General features: G+C 47.8%; 9 protein-coding genes across 9 annotated transcripts; 6 read left to right on the top strand and 3 right to left on the bottom strand.

The window, feature by feature from the left end:
- Positions 1–439: 439 nt before the first annotated feature.
- FOXG_18323 (uncharacterized protein) lies at positions 440–580 on the top strand (the record flags this gene model as incomplete). Its single annotated transcript, XM_018398392.1, has 1 exon — positions 440–580. One exon carries the CDS (start codon positions 440–442, stop codon positions 578–580), a length of 141 nt encoding a protein of 46 aa, XP_018236078.1.
- Positions 581–1,653: 1,073 nt separating this feature from the next.
- FOXG_18322 (uncharacterized protein) lies at positions 1,654–2,279 on the top strand (the record flags this gene model as incomplete). The annotated part of the gene is made up of 3 exons (XM_018398391.1): positions 1,654–1,731; positions 1,788–1,854; positions 1,906–2,279. The coding sequence occupies 3 exons, from the start codon at positions 1,654–1,656 to the stop codon at positions 2,277–2,279; spliced, it is 519 nt and encodes a 172-aa protein (XP_018236077.1).
- A 431-nt stretch (positions 2,280–2,710) lies between these two features.
- Positions 2,711–4,198, top strand: FOXG_02483 (uncharacterized protein; the record flags this gene model as incomplete). Its single annotated transcript, XM_018379938.1, has 1 exon — positions 2,711–4,198. The coding sequence occupies one exon, from the start codon at positions 2,711–2,713 to the stop codon at positions 4,196–4,198; it is 1,488 nt and encodes a 495-aa protein (XP_018236076.1).
- A 311-nt stretch (positions 4,199–4,509) lies between these two features.
- On the top strand, positions 4,510–5,868 carry FOXG_02482 (uncharacterized protein; the record flags this gene model as incomplete). The annotated part of the gene is made up of 4 exons (XM_018379937.1): positions 4,510–4,777; positions 4,823–5,309; positions 5,356–5,661; positions 5,706–5,868. The coding sequence occupies 4 exons, from the start codon at positions 4,510–4,512 to the stop codon at positions 5,866–5,868; spliced, it is 1,224 nt and encodes a 407-aa protein (XP_018236075.1).
- A 458-nt stretch (positions 5,869–6,326) lies between these two features.
- FOXG_02481 (uncharacterized protein) lies at positions 6,327–7,700 on the bottom strand (the record flags this gene model as incomplete). Its single annotated transcript, XM_018379936.1, has 1 exon — positions 6,327–7,700. The coding sequence occupies one exon, from the start codon at positions 7,698–7,700 to the stop codon at positions 6,327–6,329; it is 1,374 nt and encodes a 457-aa protein (XP_018236074.1).
- A 297-nt stretch (positions 7,701–7,997) lies between these two features.
- On the bottom strand, positions 7,998–9,843 carry FOXG_18321 (uncharacterized protein). The gene is made up of 3 exons (XM_018398390.1): positions 9,753–9,843; positions 9,696–9,698; positions 7,998–9,638 (listed from the first exon to the last, which is right to left on the bottom strand). Exons 1-3 carry the CDS (start codon positions 9,833–9,835, stop codon positions 8,171–8,173), a joined length of 1,554 nt encoding a protein of 517 aa, XP_018236073.1. The 5' UTR covers positions 9,836–9,843; the 3' UTR covers positions 7,998–8,170.
- A 1,584-nt stretch (positions 9,844–11,427) lies between these two features.
- Positions 11,428–12,708, bottom strand: FOXG_02480 (UDP-glucose 4-epimerase; the record flags this gene model as incomplete). Its single annotated transcript, XM_018379935.1, has 1 exon — positions 11,428–12,708. The coding sequence occupies one exon, from the start codon at positions 12,706–12,708 to the stop codon at positions 11,428–11,430; it is 1,281 nt and encodes a 426-aa protein (XP_018236072.1).
- A 1,541-nt stretch (positions 12,709–14,249) lies between these two features.
- On the top strand, positions 14,250–16,064 carry FOXG_02479 (uncharacterized protein; the record flags this gene model as incomplete). The annotated part of the gene is made up of 1 exon (XM_018379934.1): positions 14,250–16,064. The coding sequence occupies one exon, from the start codon at positions 14,250–14,252 to the stop codon at positions 16,062–16,064; it is 1,815 nt and encodes a 604-aa protein (XP_018236071.1).
- A 642-nt stretch (positions 16,065–16,706) lies between these two features.
- Positions 16,707–17,990, top strand: FOXG_02478 (uncharacterized protein). The gene has a single exon (XM_018379933.1). The coding sequence runs from the start codon at positions 17,069–17,071 to the stop codon at positions 17,615–17,617; it is 549 nt and encodes a 182-aa protein (XP_018236070.1). The 5' UTR covers positions 16,707–17,068; the 3' UTR covers positions 17,618–17,990.
- Positions 17,991–18,862: the final 872 nt, after the last annotated feature.

Genomic DNA, 18,862 nt, shown 5'->3' with positions numbered 1-18,862 from the left:
TAAACTTGGCAGCTCCAGTGCTCCTCTTAGTACGTGATTTTTCTCAGTGGACAAACCTCGCAGCATCCGTTTAGCGATGGGCAAATAGCAAAGTGGTTAAATTCCAGATACTTGGTCCTGGTTCAAGTAATAATCCTCAAATCTGTTTCTCTTGGTCTAAATATATTTTATCAACTCCTTATAGCGCATTTGCTGAGGGCAAGCTCCCGTTGGATACGTGCTGCCTGTTCATTGCCTCAGAATTCTCAACAAGGCTCAGACCTGTTCACCGGTCGGTTGCAGCAGTCGAGGGTGAGACGTATCTGCCTTCAGAGTCAGGATCAAGTCTCGTATAGCATTAGTAGCGGCTATTCAGGGAGCTATGCGTATCTCAGTGGTAGAAGAAGCGTAAGGCTGGCTGAGTAGTTCCATCTTTGCCAGACTCTTACTGAACTGGCTAATGCAAGTCGGCCCGGACGGCCGATCATCCTTTGGACAGCCAAGAAAGTACATCGTCAGAAAGAACGGAAGGAATCACGTCCTGAATATCGTGACGCTCGTTCTTGCATTGCGAAGGGATGCATCGAACGCCTTCGAATAACCTGGAACGGGCAATCTCCCTCATTCCGCAAGGATATCAAGCTGTGGTCCCAGAAGTCAAATCTCAAACTTGAATACGGACAATTTCGACTGTAGCGACTGTTGGCTCAGGATTGTCTAGATCTATCATGCATAATGAGGCTTAGGTTTGTGAGCCTACGCCAAAGCCCCCTTCCCAGCCAGCCACGATCATATCCCGTTTCAGCCAGCCACAGCCGGTATGTCCCAACCGTTTTAGGATCGAACTAGCTGTAATTGAAGTGCCGTGAGCGAGTCGTATCATTTCAATTCCTTATTAAATGTAAAAGTCTCAAAATTACCGTTGCTTTATGTACATAGTCACCTGCCATTGAATTTCTATGCAAGCCACTCTTTCTGTCACATTTCTACGGCGCCCTGGATGGCGATCCATCCGGCCGATACTCTACCATGATTAACAATCCTTTCTTCATTCTACTACTTGTGGCTTGCAATATCTCTGAGAGCTAGTTAACTTGAGACCTGCTCTCATCCTCATCTCGCAAGTCTCGTCTCACTTGCATGGGCTCACCCTTCCTTTCAGCTGTGTTGAATCATCAAAATAATAATCTTTTAGATCAGAGAAATCACCACATGTCTACAAATGAGAGTCTAATGTCTTGTTCGTTTTACGGGAGGATTTGTGCGAAATCTGGCATTATCTCTCGATTCTCGCTTCCTGCACTCGTCCCTCCTCCTTCTTTCTCATTGTCAATAGATGTCGATTGCTACCTTTGTCATAATTCATAACTTCGCTTGATATCTTTCTAAACAAACCTCCTCATTGCCCCTCTCAAATTCTGGATCTTAGAATATACGGTAGTTCATCATGTTGATCAATGACTTTTGGCGACTTTTCGCTGTCATGCTGCTGAGAAGTGTAAGTTTTCATTCTATTGACCTTGGATACTACCATTGACTCCGTCCACCCAGTCCGCTAATATGTGTAAAGCATTATCGAGCCCTGTTTTATGGGATGCTGAAAGCAGCACATCGTGAACTGTTGATGAGAAGACGATAATCGAGTGCGGTGGCCATATCAAGCAATGCGGAATCATGGAAGATATCAAAATTGTTCGATCACCTGTTATCACCGTACACGTGACCCAGAACTTTACAACGACAACAGAGAAGGTATTTCTCTTAGAAAGGACACTTCATCTAGCATTGCGGGCTGACAAGTAACCCAGGTTCTCCCAACCCAGACAGTTGTCATTAAATCAGTGAAGGTGGTGACCATCAACAACCAAACACAAGGTATGTGCAAGAAATTCCTCTGGCAGACCCAGCTGATACGTGAAACCTCAGGTCACTGCCGAGAAACTATGACTGTACCTGACTTGAAACCCGCCATCTTCACAGTGAACGTCACAGTCGAGCATGTCCGAGAGATAGTGCCGGTCACAAACCTTGTTTCTATAGAGACCAGCACGGTTACTGCTACTTCGATCGAACAATGCTTCATCAACAACCCCAAGCCATTCATTCATCCCTTGGTGCCGTCTTCGCAAGATCCTCTACCCGTGGCTCTGTCGAGCGAAGATCCCCCAGTTGCCTGGGATAGCGAGGCGATAAAGACCGGGGATGGTCTGGTGCAAGAGATAAGACATGAACGCATCTATGAGCAGGTTGGGGAAGAGCTTTCGCCGGAGCAACCTGGGTTCATCTTCCAAGGCGATTAAAGTTGATAATGCGAGATAATCGTCATGCTGCCATGAACTCGTGATTGGGGGAAATTTACTTTATCCTGAGGATTTTAATAGAACTATGCTTCGATTTGTACACCGGCTAATGGACTTGTCTGACTTGCAAGGACAGAGGCTTAACTATCCTCATCTAGTATGCGATACAAACATGGTTACTTTGTGCTGCTGCTTGAGTGTGTTGAATGGCATGGCATTGCCCAGATCGTTTTACTCCTAGCTGTTGACGGCTTCGCTCTTCATGCGGGAGGCCGACCAGCTGAAGAGGGGTTCACGCACTGGGCTACGTCGTATTTCGTCCCTCATTTTCGGTTACACAGCGATTTCCCCTCACAATCATCCTCCTGCTCTTCTCAACCAACAAATACTACTGTTTTTCCTTCCAAAATGACCTGAGATCCAGCGAAGCAATGAAGATCCTCAACAGCATCACCCGTCACATTCGCCGCCTCCCCTCCGCATTCTCATCCTCAGCCCTCCACCGCACGCACTACACCGGCTCCCTGCTCTTCAACCTCGCATCATTCATCCTCCCTGCTCTATACGGCACTTTATCTAAACTATGGGTTGCAAACATTGACTCATCAATGGTGGTGCTCACCGATGCGTATACATACATGAACACTGCGTCCGAGGCTGTGAATGAAGGGTTGCCGAGAGCTGCATGGGTTATCATTGGAGACAAAGCTTCGCGATCGCTGGGGAAGCGCCTTCAATTGACGCATACTCTCATTGCGTTCCAGTCTGTTATTGGGTTGATACTGAGTATAGTGTTTCTTGCTGCTGCATCGTCGTTTGCGAAGAACTTCGTCCCTGAGGAAGTCCGCGATGCGAGTTTGACATATGTGCGTATTGCTTCATTCACTGTCTTCAGCGGAGCGCTCGAAACAGCAGTGGCGACAGCTACGAGGGCTTTGGATAAGCCTGATATTCCACTGGCCATCAGCACCGTCAAGTTTGCAGTTAACATTATCCTCGACTTTCTTCTCATTTCGAAATTCCACGTCGGTTCCTTTACGCCCACCGTCAACATGCAAGGCACCATACAACTGGTCTGTAATCTTGTCGCGGCATTTGCAGGACTTATTTACTTTCTCTGGTCGAATACCTGGTCGTTCAAGAGGCACACATCCCATGACCCTCAAGAGAAGCTGCGTCCAAGCTTTGACGCTCTCAAAGTCCTTCTTCGGCCTGGATTGATCTTCTTCACCGAGTCAGCTGTCAGAAACGCCTTGTATCTCTGGCTGGTTAGTACAATCGTTGCTCTAGGAGCAGTGTACGCTACAGCTTGGGGTGTCTTCAACACTATCCGATGGGGTTTGATCATGGTTCCCGTTCAGGCTTTGGAGGCAACAGCGTTGCAATTCATCGGTCACAACTGGGGCGACTGGAGAAGGCGCGTCGACATCAGCACACGAAATCCTCAAGCATCATTGAAGGACCTTCGTGGCATCGTACGCCCAGCTTTCAGATCATTAGTTATCGCCCTCGTTTTCGAAGTCCCGATAGCCATCTTCCTCACGCTCTTCGGAGCAAAGCCCTTTGCATCATACATCAGTGGCTCAGAGGAAGTCGCAGAGGTCACAGCTTACATGTGGCGAAGTCTGGACTGGTGTTACATCTTTTACGCGATGTCAACTCAGCTTGCGACGATTCTTCTGGCAACGCGACCGAGATGGTATTTGTATCAGAGTCTTGCAAGCAATCTGCTTTATGTACTGCCGTGGGCGATCGCATGTCAAGTGGATGACTTGAATGACAGTAATGCATGGTGGTATTATAAGTTTGTGTTTGGGGGTAGTCTCGTGTTCAGTTTTGGGGCAATTCTGGTTGTGGATTCGCTATGGGCTTGGACGTTATATCATGGTAAGACTGAGTTGGAGGAGTTCCGAGAGTGAATGCACTTCTGTGATTGGAGGCAGTGAGTTCCTGCAGATTTATGCTCTAATTGACTCCTTGACGGTCGTGTCCTAAGGTCTCTTATTGTACGTGGTTACATACGGAACTTTACTCCATTTTCGCAGAATTTTGGAGAGTATTATGTGCTATGGTGCAATCAATGTTACGCATCACCTCATCATGCAGATCCCACCACCACTTGTTATGCCTCTTATTAATAATGACCTCCAACCCATTTGCTTATTACCGGCGATCATAGCGAGTGCTTCACACCTTTTTCCTACATCACTTCCCATTGACTATCAACATCATGTCTTTTACAACAACTGTTACCGCGGCACCCCCGCCCGGTCAACCAGATATTGCTTACGCTCCAAACTACGAAAACTACCAAGCCAGAACAGCCAAGCGACTCAAAGAGGGGAACCTTCCGACTTCGGTCCCAGATGGCTTCCCGAAACAACTAAATGGCGATCTTGTATGGGAAGGCGACTCAGTTGGCCAAACTTATGACTGGACTTATAAGCTATCCGAGGACCAGCTCGGCGAGATTGATCAGGCTTTACAGCATTTCAAAGGTATCCGGCATTGATAGCTATATACCCCTCATCTAACACGACCAGGTCTTGGCCTCTCACTGGGTCATCTCACGACAGAGACATTCCCTCTACCAAATCTACACTCAGAATTGCGAAAGCTATCCGATGAGCTGCACAAAGGCCATGGTTTCTTCGTCATCCGCGGCGTTAACGTAGACAACTACACCCGCGAAGAAAACGCCATAATCTACGTCGGCATTTCGTCACATATCGCATCGCAGCGAGGTCGTCAAGACAGCAAGTTCAACGGCAAACCCGCCGACGTTGTCCTCACGCATGTAAAAGATCTTAGCGCCGGTCAAGACAAGAGCGCGATCGGAAGTCCGGCGTATACTACTGACAGACAGGTTTTTCATACTGATTCTGGTGATATCGTGTCGCTGTTTTGTCTACAGACGGCGCTAGAGGGCGGTGCGAGTAGGATTGCGAGTACGTGGAGGGTTTATAATGAGTTGGCAAGGACGAGGCCTGATTTGATTCATACGCTGTCGCAGAATTGGAATGTTGAGAAGTATGAAGACTCTGATGTTTAATGGTCGGTTGACTGACACTTTCAGCTTCGCAAACCCGAATAAGAAGTTCACGACTCGACCACTTCTCTATCATCAAAAGGCCACCGATACACTGCCTGAGAGAGTTGCGTTGCAGTACGCTCGTCGATACTTTGTCGGATTCGGTGCACTGCCACGGAGTCACGATATTCCGCCCATCACCGAGGCTCAAGCCGAAGCTCTCGATGCTCTTCACTTCTTGGGAGATAAACTAAGTGTTTCGACCAACTTTGCAAAAGGCGATATGCAATTCATCAACAACCTCGCTGTGTTTCATGCTCGAGACGCATTCACCGATTCGCCAGCTCAGCAGTAAGTACGAAAGTCTGAGTAATGGGTTTATGTTGACTTTATAGGCGCCATTTGTTGCGACTTTGGTTGAGAGATCCTGAGAATGCTTGGGAAACTCCGGAGCCTCTACGTGAGAGGTGGGCAGAACTTTATGAGGGCGTGACGCCAGAAGCTCAGGTGTTTCCGTTGGAACCTTACATTCGTAGTGCTAGCAACAAGGCCAGATAGAGACTTGTTTAGGAAGCTTCGCCGACGCCGATGGATTGGGGCATTACTTATCATCAGCTTCCTTTTCGATGTTGTCTCTTTGTTCAAATCTCGATATCGTTATTATTAGGAGGGTCATCCAGGTGACCACGAACAACCGCTAACACATACATGAGAAGATAATTCAAAGCAAGGACTGTTAATTAGGTATTTACTGAAATCAAGAATGCAGAGTTCCTTCCAATAATTCGCGAACTTTGGTACGAATAAGAATAGAAGACTCTGACACAAGCATGAATTAAAAGCTAACGAAGAAAGGCAAGGCATGGCCCATCCAGTTTTCAGCACTCAAGTACAAGAGGCGCCCAAATTAACGAAACTTGGTCAAAGCCTGCTCTTCAGTGCTCCAACCCTAGAGGCGGATGAGCCCAGAGAATGAGACTTTCCCTGCTCAACTCAGCCCGACCCAGGCAATTAGCCTAGTCAGTATCATCCGGAGCGTACATGTTGACAGCATCAAATGGTTGGGTCGTATGGTTGGTGCATTTACCACTTGTCGTGACTCCAGCAAAACGATCATCGATCCACTGAAGAAAGTAGGGCGATGCAGCAGCGATTACAGGATCATGGTCCATGCCAGGGTAGAGTTCAAGGTGCAGCTCATTACGCGAGCGACAGCCAACTCGATACGATTCTTCGACCACTTCCGGCAAGACTGAAACATCATTTAGTCCTTGCACAACCAGAATGGGTTGCTGACTCTTCCCCTCGCCCCTGGCGGTGAAGTTCTGCATGACATTGATAGCCTTGAGAAAGCCTGGGTCGGTAAAGTCCACAATATCTTCCACGCCAAGATCCGAAACTAGGGCCTGAGCCGACGCGTAACAGGCTTGTGCTAGAGTTGCAAGTTCGAGTCGCTTTCGGAATGCAGGCTTCAACCAATTTTGTCTGTCCTTGGGGAGGATGGATCGAAGACCTATTATGACCCATCCCACCTCACCCAGAACGCCGCGGGAGGAAGTGACGTCCGATGACGAATCTGACTCAAGGGCAGCGATAGCCATCTCTTTAAGACGAACACCAGGTGCCTGTGCCACTGTGCCAAGATATTTGCCGACAGGACAGTTTTGACGCAGCAGTGGACTCTCGGCCAGCGCCCAGGCAGCACCGCCACCTTGAGAATGGCCGACGCTCATCCATTCACTTGTAAGAGACGCTCCGAACAGTTTGCGGGCCGCGACAATAGAATAGTACACATCGTTGGCTTGTGCTGGGGAGGCTTGATACTGGTGACTTGTGTAGTTATTTCCCAAGCCTGCATAGTCCGTCGCGACAACAGCGTACCCTCGTCTGATCAGAAGTGACCAGCTGTTATAATCATACAGGTTTGGCATCGCCGAGGGGGCGCACCCACGGAACACGCCAGAAGTTCCGTGTGCGTAAGCAATGAGTGGATACTTGTGGTCGTTTCTCCGAGTAGCATAAGGAAAAGCAATGAAACCCGTGACCGGAACCATCCTTCCGTGTAAGTCCTTGGTCACGTACTGGAGTTTGTACGCCGCCGTACCTTCGGGGATGTCGGTCAAGAGACTGGCGTTGATAGGCTTGAACTTGAGAACGTCGCCTGGCTTGGAAGAAGAGAAGTTGGAAGCTGTGGCATAAAAGTCGTCGTCGTAGATGGCACCATAAAACTCGCGATCGGCAGCCAGCCCAGCTTGGAAGTTTTTGTAGCACGCTCCCTTGCACCCATACTGGGCTGCAACCTTTGCCGGAATGTCTAGATTGGCAACTAGTGAGGCTTGGGTGGCTAGTGGCATAAAGCCTAGCAGCAAGTATATCAGAGGGGAAAGCATGGCGCCTTTTTGAGGAGAGAAAGGATTAAAGATAAGAGAGGGTGTATGATCTGCTGAAAGAATGGCAAGTAGTAAGTGGCCCAGGGCTGGAGCTTAAGGATGGTGAAATATATCGAAGGGCGTAGCTCGTTCTTATAGTTGGTTCCTCCAACTCCTCTGGTACTTTTACCGATCCGGTAGAGGCTTTGAAGTCCCACAAAGCCGCAATGCATACGTGTATTGAGTAAGTGATCCGGTAGTACTGTCCCGTCATACGCATTGTTTAATACATTACTTCAGAGATCTATACTTGAACGAGTAGAATTTACGCAGGTTGGGCCTTCTGAGCTACCATCGAGCTAGACCCTTTGCAGTATACAGAATACGATGGGTGCGGGGGCTGCATGGCCCAAGTTCCAACCGCAATGATTGGGCATTATATTCCACCCAGGCCTCACAACAGGGTGTCTTTTACTAACAGCTACTGAGTCTCAAGATGTGTCCGACAAGCGGGATAGCTCGAGAGATAATCGAGTGGCTCCCCAAGGCAGAGCTTCCCAAGTGGCTACTTTGCCGTCCAGCACGCTAGCCATCCTGCTGAACAGACCGGTCATCTCTTGGCTATCAAACACGCCCTCTCTACGACGTATAGAGCGAAGCAGACTTATCGCCCGGTTTCTCACGTCGCCATCCCTGCAAGCTGTGCAGACGAATCCAACAGAACTGAGTAAATCTCCATCAAACTTAAACACTGGTCTTGTCTGGGCTGACTCGATCTGAAGAATATCTTCGACTCTTTCAAGAATTTGACAACTATTCTCTTTCGTATAGCCTCCATCAGAACAGTTCAGAAATGCTCTCCAGAGGGCTTGCTGTAATTCACACCAGGCTAGAGACTGCTGTTCCTGAGGTCCTAGCTGCACGCCGCTCATAGAGCGTTTGAATAAATCCAATCTGGAGCTCCATACATTATATGCAGCTTGTGTAAGATTGGCGGCGTTTGTGTAGTGGCGAGAGACAGCCTTTAGGGGAAGTGGACAACTCCTGTGCCTCTGGATGTCGTCAGAGGTCGTGTCGCCGTTGAAATTAGCTTCGTAAACAAAATCCAGATACGAGAGACTCTCCTGTGCTCCCTGAAGACTACTAAATGGGAGTGTCTCGTCTCCCAGAATGCTCGGTATACAAGGATGCCAGTCCAGCTCAGGAACGTATAAATCGCCCGTGTACAGGGCTACATTTTGGCTGAGCCAGTAGATCATTTCGGAAATTATATCGTGCATGTCGTCTTCATACGTACTGTGACCTCTTTTCAAACCATATATGACCGGAATCTTGGATGAGGGCGGATGTTGTAGCTTCTGCCGGTGGCAGTTCAGTAACCGAATAGCCGCGTGAAGATGGCAGACAGCATGAGAAAATCGACCAAGCAAGTTCTCTATGCAAATAAATATGACGCAACAAGTCAGTGTCGTCTGATTATTATCCTCAAGACCCTCTGCAATTCTCGACTGTATACATTGAATGGCTTCGTTGTACTTTTGTATCGCTTCATTTCTGACGTCGGCGTGAACAAGTGCGCCTTCAGCTGGATTAGAGGCCCAGAAACAGCGATGAGCTCCACCAAGGGCAATAATAGCATGCCTCACAGGTTTTACGATGTGAGAGAGTGGGAATGCGAGCTGTTGCCAGAAGCCTCTTCCCGTGTCGAATGATATCAGGTCATGCGCGGCGTATACTCTTGCGTGGTGATGGAGAGCGTTGTCGGTTCGATCCACAAGCATCATGTCGCCGAAGCAAGGAGATGAAGATTCTGGCTTGTGTAGGAGGACAGTCACAGACCAAGGTCTGTTGTGATTCGAACGAATCGGTATATGCTTTGAGTAACCGTCACATTTTCTCTGGTCTTTGGTACATCTCTTGCATTCGGGTTTGCTCTCATCGCACTTTAGGTGCCGAATTCTGAGTCGTTTATTAGCAATAGACTCGGTGATTAAGATGTACTTTATTTGCACTGACTTGCTGCAGAGCGGCATCAGCATTACTCGGTCTGTCTGAAGAGTGGTCACAACTTACCAGGTTAAGCACCCCGTCCGGACTCGGCAAGTTCGAGCCCTGGTTCGTTTAACTCTTTGCTTCTCAGTTTGAACCGTCATCATATCGTTCCCACGCAACTGAACGTGAAGGTTATGCCAAGCTGGAGGCGTATAATTTATAGATGACCTACGTGCATGAATGGACAGTGGAGACGATGAAAATGAAACTTGGTGTGCTGATTGGTCGCGTCGTAGTCCAACTACTACTTTAAGTCTAGCTCAGAATTCGTCCGCCTCCACAAGTCCGCGGAATCCGTCTTCACATCAAGATAAGCACTAGCAAGTCCAACCTCGGCCAATGTGATATTCTGTCCTTTATCTTTTTCTATCTATTTACAGCTATTATAACCCACCGTGCATAAGAGAGATATTGCCATGCTAAAATAAAATATCGACACTAATTGCCAGAAAAGGGGTGATAGAAATCATCTTTATTTTAATAGAGTGGGTAGATTCTGCGGAATGGAGGGTTGATTATATTTTACCAATATCGATCTCAATCAGCTCGCCGCTCCGTGGAAGATCGCAGTCCCACATAATAGAGAACTTTGCAATGGCTGCGATGATGATTTATATCATTCCTACTCTTTCTTTCACTCCCTTAGGGGTGTCGATTTCAGATGAAAGTCAAGGAAGGGTCATCAATGCCGAAACCGTCTTTGTGAACTGATAGGGACTTCGAGGACTTGGAGTTATGCCAGGAATTAAGGATAGCCAGTCATTATCGCCAGCGTGAGAGCGGCGTGTCGTAGGTTGTAACAGCGGCCAGATTATAGTAAGTTCACTATTTAGACTTTAATTAACTAGCAAAAACGACTATTAACAAAGTGTGTAATAAAATAGACTTTCCAATTAAATATAAGAAGAACATTAATTACCTTACAAGTTTTAGTAGTGATAAATTATGTTCCTTGAAAAGCTTGCAGGAAACTACTCAGTGGTTTCGAGTCAACGATATAGCGTCACTCAAGCCGGACAGGCCGATGCCAAGCGAAGCCCCTTCCCTAGATATCCGACTCACTAGATAGCTTACGTCCGTACCAGCTGTCTCGTGGCCACGTCTTCCTGCAAATGCCGTTGGGTCTGGCAAAACGGCATGCGCGTTATGGTCTAACTTGGCATTCATGGTCCCTGGGCCCAAGAATTCGGTTCTCCAGGGAACTCTCAGCTCCACATTGTGAGTAGGGGCTGGAGATTGCCGAAGTGATCCTTGAAATAGCGTTGCAGAGGCTTTTACGGAAGAGCAAACTCTCTGGAGGTCTTGAACGTTGACGGACCGACAAGTGGTCCAGACACCAGATGTCGAACCATGAGTAGATCATAGACCCACGGCAAGACTCTCGATCGGATCCGAGACCGGGGAGAGAAGTCCACTCGCTTGGGTTGACAGCTGAGAGTGGAGTTTAGATCGGAATCGTTAAAGTCAAATCTGCAAAACCAGACCCCTTGCATAAGCACCGATGCAAATGTTAGAAGGTTTTAAAACGTTTAATCGACAGTCCTATTTTTTTCAAATCCGCTCTATAGTGAACTCCGGTTCCCTCGGCCCAGCTAACCACAATGATTCTAACAAGAAACACCAAAATAAACCCTCCATTCATAACATCCGACAAAAGTACCATATTCCAACCAGTAACCTGAAGGTAGTAGCCACTTCACAGGCTTATCCTGGTCCCATTTGCCTCCAGAAATCTGCACAGGTCTCGGCAACTGTCAAGTAAAGTCTTCTGGGGCTTCCATCCAAGTTGGGTCATGGCTCTTCCAGGATCAGCGACACAGGCTCCGACATCACCTTGGCGGCGTCCCACTTTCATCACGGGAATGGCTCTTCCTGAGGCAGTCTCCATAGCTTCAACAACCTCGTACACCGTCTGGCCAGTTCCGGTACCAATATTGAAGGTCTGGAAACCTTGGCCGTCCTTCACGGTAAGGGCGGCTAGATGACCCCTGGCAAGATCAGAGACATGGATGAAGTCTCGGATAGCAGTTCCGTCCCGGGTGTCCCAGTCTGTACCGAACACTTCCAGTTGATCTATCTCGCCAAGCATGACTTTGAGGAGGACAGGCATCAAGTTGGTTGGTGCAACACGGGGATCTTCTCCCAAGCGGCCTGATTCATCACAGCCAATGGGGTTGAAATACCGTAAAGCAGTGATAGTCCATTCTGGATCAGCCACAGCTAAATCAGACAGGATAGCTTCACAGATCCATTTTGTTCGCCCATATGGATTCGTGAGGCCCGTGCAGCCGGAAAGAGTTGTTTGATTCTGGCCACTAGCATCGCGCCACTCCGTTGTAGTATGAGTGCAAGACTCTTCGACTAAACGACCACCTGCATCTGCAAGTGAACCATACACAGTAGCTGATGACGAGAAGATGAGGTTCTTAATGTTGAAGGTTGACAACGTGTTGCAGAATCTGATGAGCCCACCGACGTTGTTGCCATAGTACTTGAGTGGCTGTTCAATACTTTCCGAGACAGATTTGTATGCAGCAAAGTGAATAACTCGTTTGATTTGGGACCCAGAAGGTGAGGAGTAAAGGGTCAAGATCTCCTGGATTTTGGCATCGTCTCGAAAGTCAGCCTCGTAGAAGTGAAGGTCTGGACGACGACGACGACGACTGATGCTGAAGCGTTGGTCCGTCATGTCGTTGAGTGTATCAAGAACATTAACAAAAGCATTGCTGAGGTTGTCGATGACAACGACATTGCTTCCATCTTTTAGGAGCTCCCAAGTTGTGTGGCTGCCGATGTAGCCAAGGCCACCAACGACGAGGACGTACTCATCTGGAGTTGTACGGGTGGGAGAGGGAGGACGGCTGAACAGAAGGTCTTGTTCAGTTGCAGGAGTACTTGGTCGAGATGATGACTTCAATGACTGGGCAGTGCTTGTGATTGGGGTTGTAGTGCCTGAGGATAATACAAGAGAACCCATGATGCTAAGACTTGGAGATAACAAAGAGAGACACAGAGTATACTGTATAACTAATCTGATGGGCAATGCAAGATCTTCCTGTGGTAAGTGATACCTTTTTATTTCAAAACTGAATTCAACCCAACTCAGGCGGCTGAAGAATGGTTTATATACCTCCATCTTGGAACAGCAACCTCGAACAGCAACGCCGAACAGCAACAATTACTCAACAGTTCCAACGCTAAAATTTCTCACAAGGAGAAAATTTCAATGATTCCGCAGCCTGACTGAGAACCCATCGTAGCTGCAACGCAAATCAAGGTCGTAACGCGAAAGTGGGATGGCCTCCATAACGGCCTCGAACGGAACGGGGAAGCTGATGGATGAAACGGATGACATAGACGTCAAAGACCTCGTGCTATTGTTGCTCCTTTGTTCTAGATGCGTTATGGTATTGTTCCGTTTACACTAGCAGCGTGCACGTTCATCTCGCGATGTTGACGGCTATCCACTTAGTCACTTGTTGGTGCCCTGTCTAGGAATAGGATGTAATGAATATCAAAGTGGTCTGCGTCATTGTAAACCAGCGGAATTAAGGCATTACTATACCATGTAATTCTTTTAAGGGCAACTTGAGCAAGATTTCAACTAGCAAGAATCATTATACTGACGAAAGAGCAGCTGTTGTCGAGCAACGATGAGACAATTACTCGCTATATCAGATCCTCACCAAGAGCCAAACCTAAAGAAAGCCGTTTATAATCTGCTCTCTATGATTCCGCCGTTCCTAGATGTTTCCCTCGGTACTTTCGGAATGTGGATAATTTTCTCTCCCGGCCGGCCATGCCGGGAAGGCTAAGGCTATATATAAGCGAGGTGGATTCGCCATGTGGCTTTCAAGCTTAAACGGCGCAGACGTTGAAACTTTATCTTGCCCACTTTCCCGAACGGGGTTTTACATTTACTGGGAAATGTCCCATGGACCATCGTGATCTAGTCGAGATTTGCTCCTTTTGGCAATGCTGACCGATCCGGAGAGCTTGGGAGTATCCCCACGTTCAGCTCTGATGCTCTCGGCTCATCCGCAAGTGCAGCTCTTATTGTTCTCGTCATACGATTTGGCTAGGAAGATGAGGCTGTTGGAAATTTTTACAAATATCGCTGAGGTGGATATTTTTTACTTCGTTTAGTTATTAGGTAGTCTTGGTGTAGGAATAATTTACAAGTTCTTCAAGCTCTTGGGTAAATAATCCGTCACGTCACTCTCTTTCCGCTAATTATTCTTTTCTTCTTCTTTTCTCTGTCTAGTTTTACCCTCTCCTTGCCTACCTTCTTTACAGTCATACTTAAGAATTCCGTTTGTTTAGATGGCTGCCAAAAGTAATAATCCTTTTTGGAGTAATGACGATTCTTCATGTGAGGAGCTGTCTCTCCCCTGCCACGCGAGGCTAGATTCTTCAGTCCCAGACCTTTACCCAGATCAAACTCGCTCAGCACTTCCCATTAGCCCTTCTAACCGCTCTCTGGATAACCCTTTTGCAACTCCCCCATCAAGTCCCTCCATGAGTCCAATATCTACCCCATCACCAGCCATATCCTCAGACCGAAGTGCCCGCAAAGTTGGCATCTATGGTCCTTCCTCTCCCTCACAGACATCTCTAAGCAGCTTGTCCGACGAAAGACCTGCCAACAACCTTCTTCGCCCTGAATCGTCTCCCCAGTCTACCAAAAAGGCATCACTATGGTCAAGGTTCTGGCGCTCACTGAACAATCAGTTCTCCCCCAATGCCCTCTGGGAGCTTATCAACCCCAAAGAGTACATCTACCCCATGACTCTCAAGAAAGGCGCTGCACTTGCTTTCGTCATGTTTTGCGTTGCTGCGCTTGTTATATCGAACTGGTTTACCGGTTGGATGGGAAAGGCCATTGCTCAAACTCGAAGTTACATGCTACCTGTTCTTGTAATTGTTCTTACTCTTGAACCACTTATGTTTCTTATAATCTTGTCTATTGCGAGGGTTCCGCCATATAACCCGCCCAAGACAACTCCGTCGCACGTTACTGAGGGAGTTATCAGCGAGAAGAGTCCGGATGATCTGGAGCGTGGTGTGGCGGTGACTACTACGGGGATTTGGGAAACTGCCTTTGTGATTCCCTGTCACAACTCAGATCGCGAAGCCTTACGAAAGGTGATCGAATCCGCATATCCCCATTTCAGACCCCAAGACATCTTCATTATCGATAACGGTAGATCTCGATATCCACAAGATCTCTCCTTCCGATACTGGCTCAAGAATCTTCACCCTGACCTCGTCTACATCTGGTCCCCCATCGATTCAAAGAACGCAGCTCAACTCGTCGGTTCCCTAGCAGCTAAGGACTACAAGTACATCTTGACAACAGACGATGATGTCTCTCTTCCAGAGAACTATCGCCATCCTATTCATCTCATGAACGACCACTTAAGAGCCGTTGCTTTTCCCTTAGCAGGCACCGATGCAGATGGTAACACGCCCCTTGGTATGGTCTCTTGGCAAGACTGCGAGTACCGCATGGCTGGTCTTGTCAAACTCGCTGAGAATCGTACATGCGGCGTCAACTTTCCCCACGGCGCTGGGTGGTTTGTTGATCGCGATGTATTTGTTGAGCTCCTTTCGAAATATCATCCTATGGATTTTATTGCGGAAGACGCGAATGCTGGGTTTTCTATCATGCGTCTTGGCAAGGGTATTGCTTTTGATGCTCAGGTTACGCTTGCGACTGAAGTTCCAGCGACTGTGCTTGGTCCGGGGTTGAACTGGTGCAAGCAGAGGATCAAGTCATGGGAAATGGGAAGGCATAGTTTGATCTGGAAAATAATGCGGCACCTGTTTCGCATGAACGGTCAGCGAACTATTCAGGGCATTCTTATGCAAAAGGGTCTCTTCCTTTACATTCTGGCCTGTCTAGTTATTGATTGGGTCCGCATTCCCGTCCTGGTCGCTCTCGGCGCGCACAAGGAATACTGGATCTTCTTCTTCAGTCTTGCCTTTGTCGCTTGTCTCCCTCCCCTTCTCTACAACTATATCAGCTGTTGGCACCGTCCTGATATGCGTATTGGACTTGTCACCATCGCTACTTATCCTATTTACAAGCAGCTCTATAGTTTTGTCTCTGTTTTTGGTGCTGTTCGTTGGGCACTGTTTTATATCGGGGGACATGTTAGAGCGAAACCTATTCGGAATATGCTAAAAAATGGAGATGAAGCTTGTTTTTGGCTGGATCCTAGATTTGAGACAAACCCTGCTTGGTTGGCGGATGAGAAGGAGAAGATGCTAGCAGATGAACTGGCGGTGACAGAAGTCGGATCATACAGAGTCTCTTCACAGCTATATTAACGAGGTGACACTCATGGAGTTTACTACCTATCCAAATTTTATCCAGACTATAAAGCATCCTTGACTATAGTCTACTGGTTCGAGCATGTGACCCTGCATAGCTATTACCATACAGCTAACGAAGCATGCAATAATATTTCTTGATCGAAGTATAACTCACAAAGCCAAAGATCGATCAGGCTGTACTGCCAATCCGTCACATGATATAAGCATCGCTTATAGAAGGCTAGCAGTTTCACCATGTTTGAAGGTAAGCGATCGCAATCTCCACGCTTCCAATAGCTCCCTCGGTCACCATCAATTATCTGGTTCTTGGTTCAACTTTCGCGATGCTTCGGTAAGGTTACACCAAGCATGTCACTGTATTCAATATGGCGTTACGTCAAAGACACTGTCCGGCTTCCATCAGGCTTCCAAGTAAACTTTTTCAACGTCTGTGCAGGATGCAGCCTTGACAGCCAATTTCCGAACTGATCTGATCTCCGTACGCCAAGAGCGGGAAGTGGTCCACTTACATCATACCAATTTGCGATTTTCAGCTGCATCAACCGTCTACCATCACCAGAGTCACAAGCTTTACTACTATTTCAAGCTCAACTCTGTCTATAACTTTCCATCGGAAGATCTTCACAAAGATTTCCTCCGCTTACGTAGTGTCCATCCTCAAAAAACCTGCCTCCGATCCTTACCAAAGTTGCCTAGCAACTGGATCCTCTCACCTCCACATCCTTGCCATGATACGAGCCTTAGCTCATGCTGCTAAATTTGGAGTGGCGCTGCTGATAGGCCAAGAACCCCGGATTAACCCCTTAATGCGAGCCTAGCAGAGACAAAAACTGACCCGTCTGCCCATCCCGTGCTAAGCCCATCCCTCAGCCGACGCGTAACTTTTTTGTTCCTCCATCATCTCCATCACCAACATTCGTTAATTCTTTTTCGTCCTTCTTCAACTACAATCGCTATCTTGAAAGTTTTAATACACTTTTTAAACACAAACCGTCATCATGTCTTCCACCACTCTCAGCACCGCCAGCGCCGTCCCCACGGCCTGCACAAACCTCTATGACACCCCCAACCAGGACAACACCTGCGCCATGCCCTTCAAGGACAACCACACCGAGATCATGCAGAAGTGCTGCGGTGATGCCAAGATCGTGAGCTACTACAACGGCTGCGGCCTCTACTGCGTCGCCCTCGACCAGACCATCGGCGAGCTCGCAAAGTGCCTCTTCTCCAATGGCGCCCCCGACGCCGACGTCTTCTGCAGCGGAAGCAAGAAGACTACAAAGACAAAGGACGCCGACGTCCCCGCTACCGCCCAGGCTAGCGTCATCTCCGGCGACGATGACAAGGATGATGATGACAAGAGCTCTACTGGTACTGCTTCTGGTACCTCTACCAGCACCGGTACTAGCTCTTCTAGCTCTGAGACTTCTACTGAGAGTGGAAACGCCGCTGCTGGCTTCGCTCCCAAGTCTAGCATCAACACCCTTGGCCTTGCCATTGGTGCTCTGCTCTTCTCATCCATGGCTGCTGGTGCTTTCCAGCTGTAAGCAGCTCAAACTACCATTAGATGTTTGCTCGGTCATTCTATGTCGATAATTTGGAACGGTGCAAATAATGGTTGCGTGCATCTAGCATTTGGGCGGTGCGTAAAATATTGATGGATATCATAATTGGTTTTATGTGTTTGGGAAATGGAAGTGTATACTTTAATTGGCAGTCTATCTCTTGATATACAAATGGCTCCCCCAGTTTGTTTACCCCATTATCGTGACTCGTGCAAGCGTCGCTGCCTCCACTTATAAGCGAGGGACGGACTTAATTAATCGTGATCGATGAATGGAACGCCGTGTAACTTCGTGCGACGTCATTAAATCATGTGTAGACCATGTGTCGACTGGAAATGGCTTGCCAAGGAAAACGGTTCAAAAGTCAATTGCACGAGGCCGTTTGCGATGATCCGGGAAGACGGGTCGGTAAAGGAAAATACGAGGATTCACGCTCACAACATACCACCGCTTTTGGACGTAATCTTGCCCACAAATGCTTCATTTGAAGGATCGTCTTGAAGAGTGACTTGCGATTTACTTCCGTCATCGACACGAGTCTTTTGCCGGATATCCGCGCTTCCAAGACAATGTCACACCAGTTGGAGTACAGGGTAACCACGACATTTCGAAGCAATCTCGATCAAGTAATCATAGCAGCTCAACAGATACTTCGAGTTATTACCCCGGTGAGCTAGAAAGCGTCATATTAATTATCATAACACGGTTATTCGTAGTTTTTTTTTAGACTGCAAAAATGTCCGACAAACCAACTGACAAATATTCATTTCACCGCGATTAGCAGTAGTATTAGCTGTATCAATACACTGGCAACAAGCGAAGGCCAGGCAATCTAACAATGACTCAGTAAGTGTTAGAGCCTCCTTCTCCTATTTCAGCATTCTTCCAGTACTCACCCTAAATCAAATCCAATTATTCCCATCGTCATAGACCTCTCATAACACCATTCCAAAGATCACCGCTCGGCCCCCCCCCCTCTTTCTTCGCCGCTTCACATTCCATCGCAACATCTCGACAAAGGGGGTAGCACAGGCAACACCCTTGCAGTGTCTCACATCTCTGTTCTTCGCCAATTATCCTTCTCAGCCTCGGACTCGGGAGCCAAAGCTTGTTCCTGAGACACAAATTCTGCATTCCATCTTGGCAAGATCGCAAGAAATGTCGTCTCCAGGGCTGTCGATGCAGGGGAATATTCACTGCGGGTTTGTTTGATCTCCGTGGGAGTAC

The sequence above is a fragment of the Fusarium oxysporum genome, chromosome 5, assembly GCF_000149955.1.
Source record: "Fusarium oxysporum f. sp. lycopersici 4287 chromosome 5, whole genome shotgun sequence".
Taxonomy (NCBI): Eukaryota; Fungi; Ascomycota; class Sordariomycetes; order Hypocreales; family Nectriaceae; genus Fusarium; species Fusarium oxysporum.
Note: the sequence above shows the minus strand (reverse complement) of the source record. Positions and strands in the feature narration are given on the sequence as shown.

Excerpts from the sequence above, each read along its gene's own strand:
- FOXG_18321 (XM_018398390.1), bottom strand. The coding sequence starts at position 9,835 with ATGATGACGGTTCAAACTGAGAAGCAAAGAGTTAAACGAACCAGGGCT.
- FOXG_02478 (XM_018379933.1), top strand. The coding sequence starts at position 17,069 with ATGTCTTCCACCACTCTCAGCACCGCCAGCGCCGTCCCCACGGCCTGC.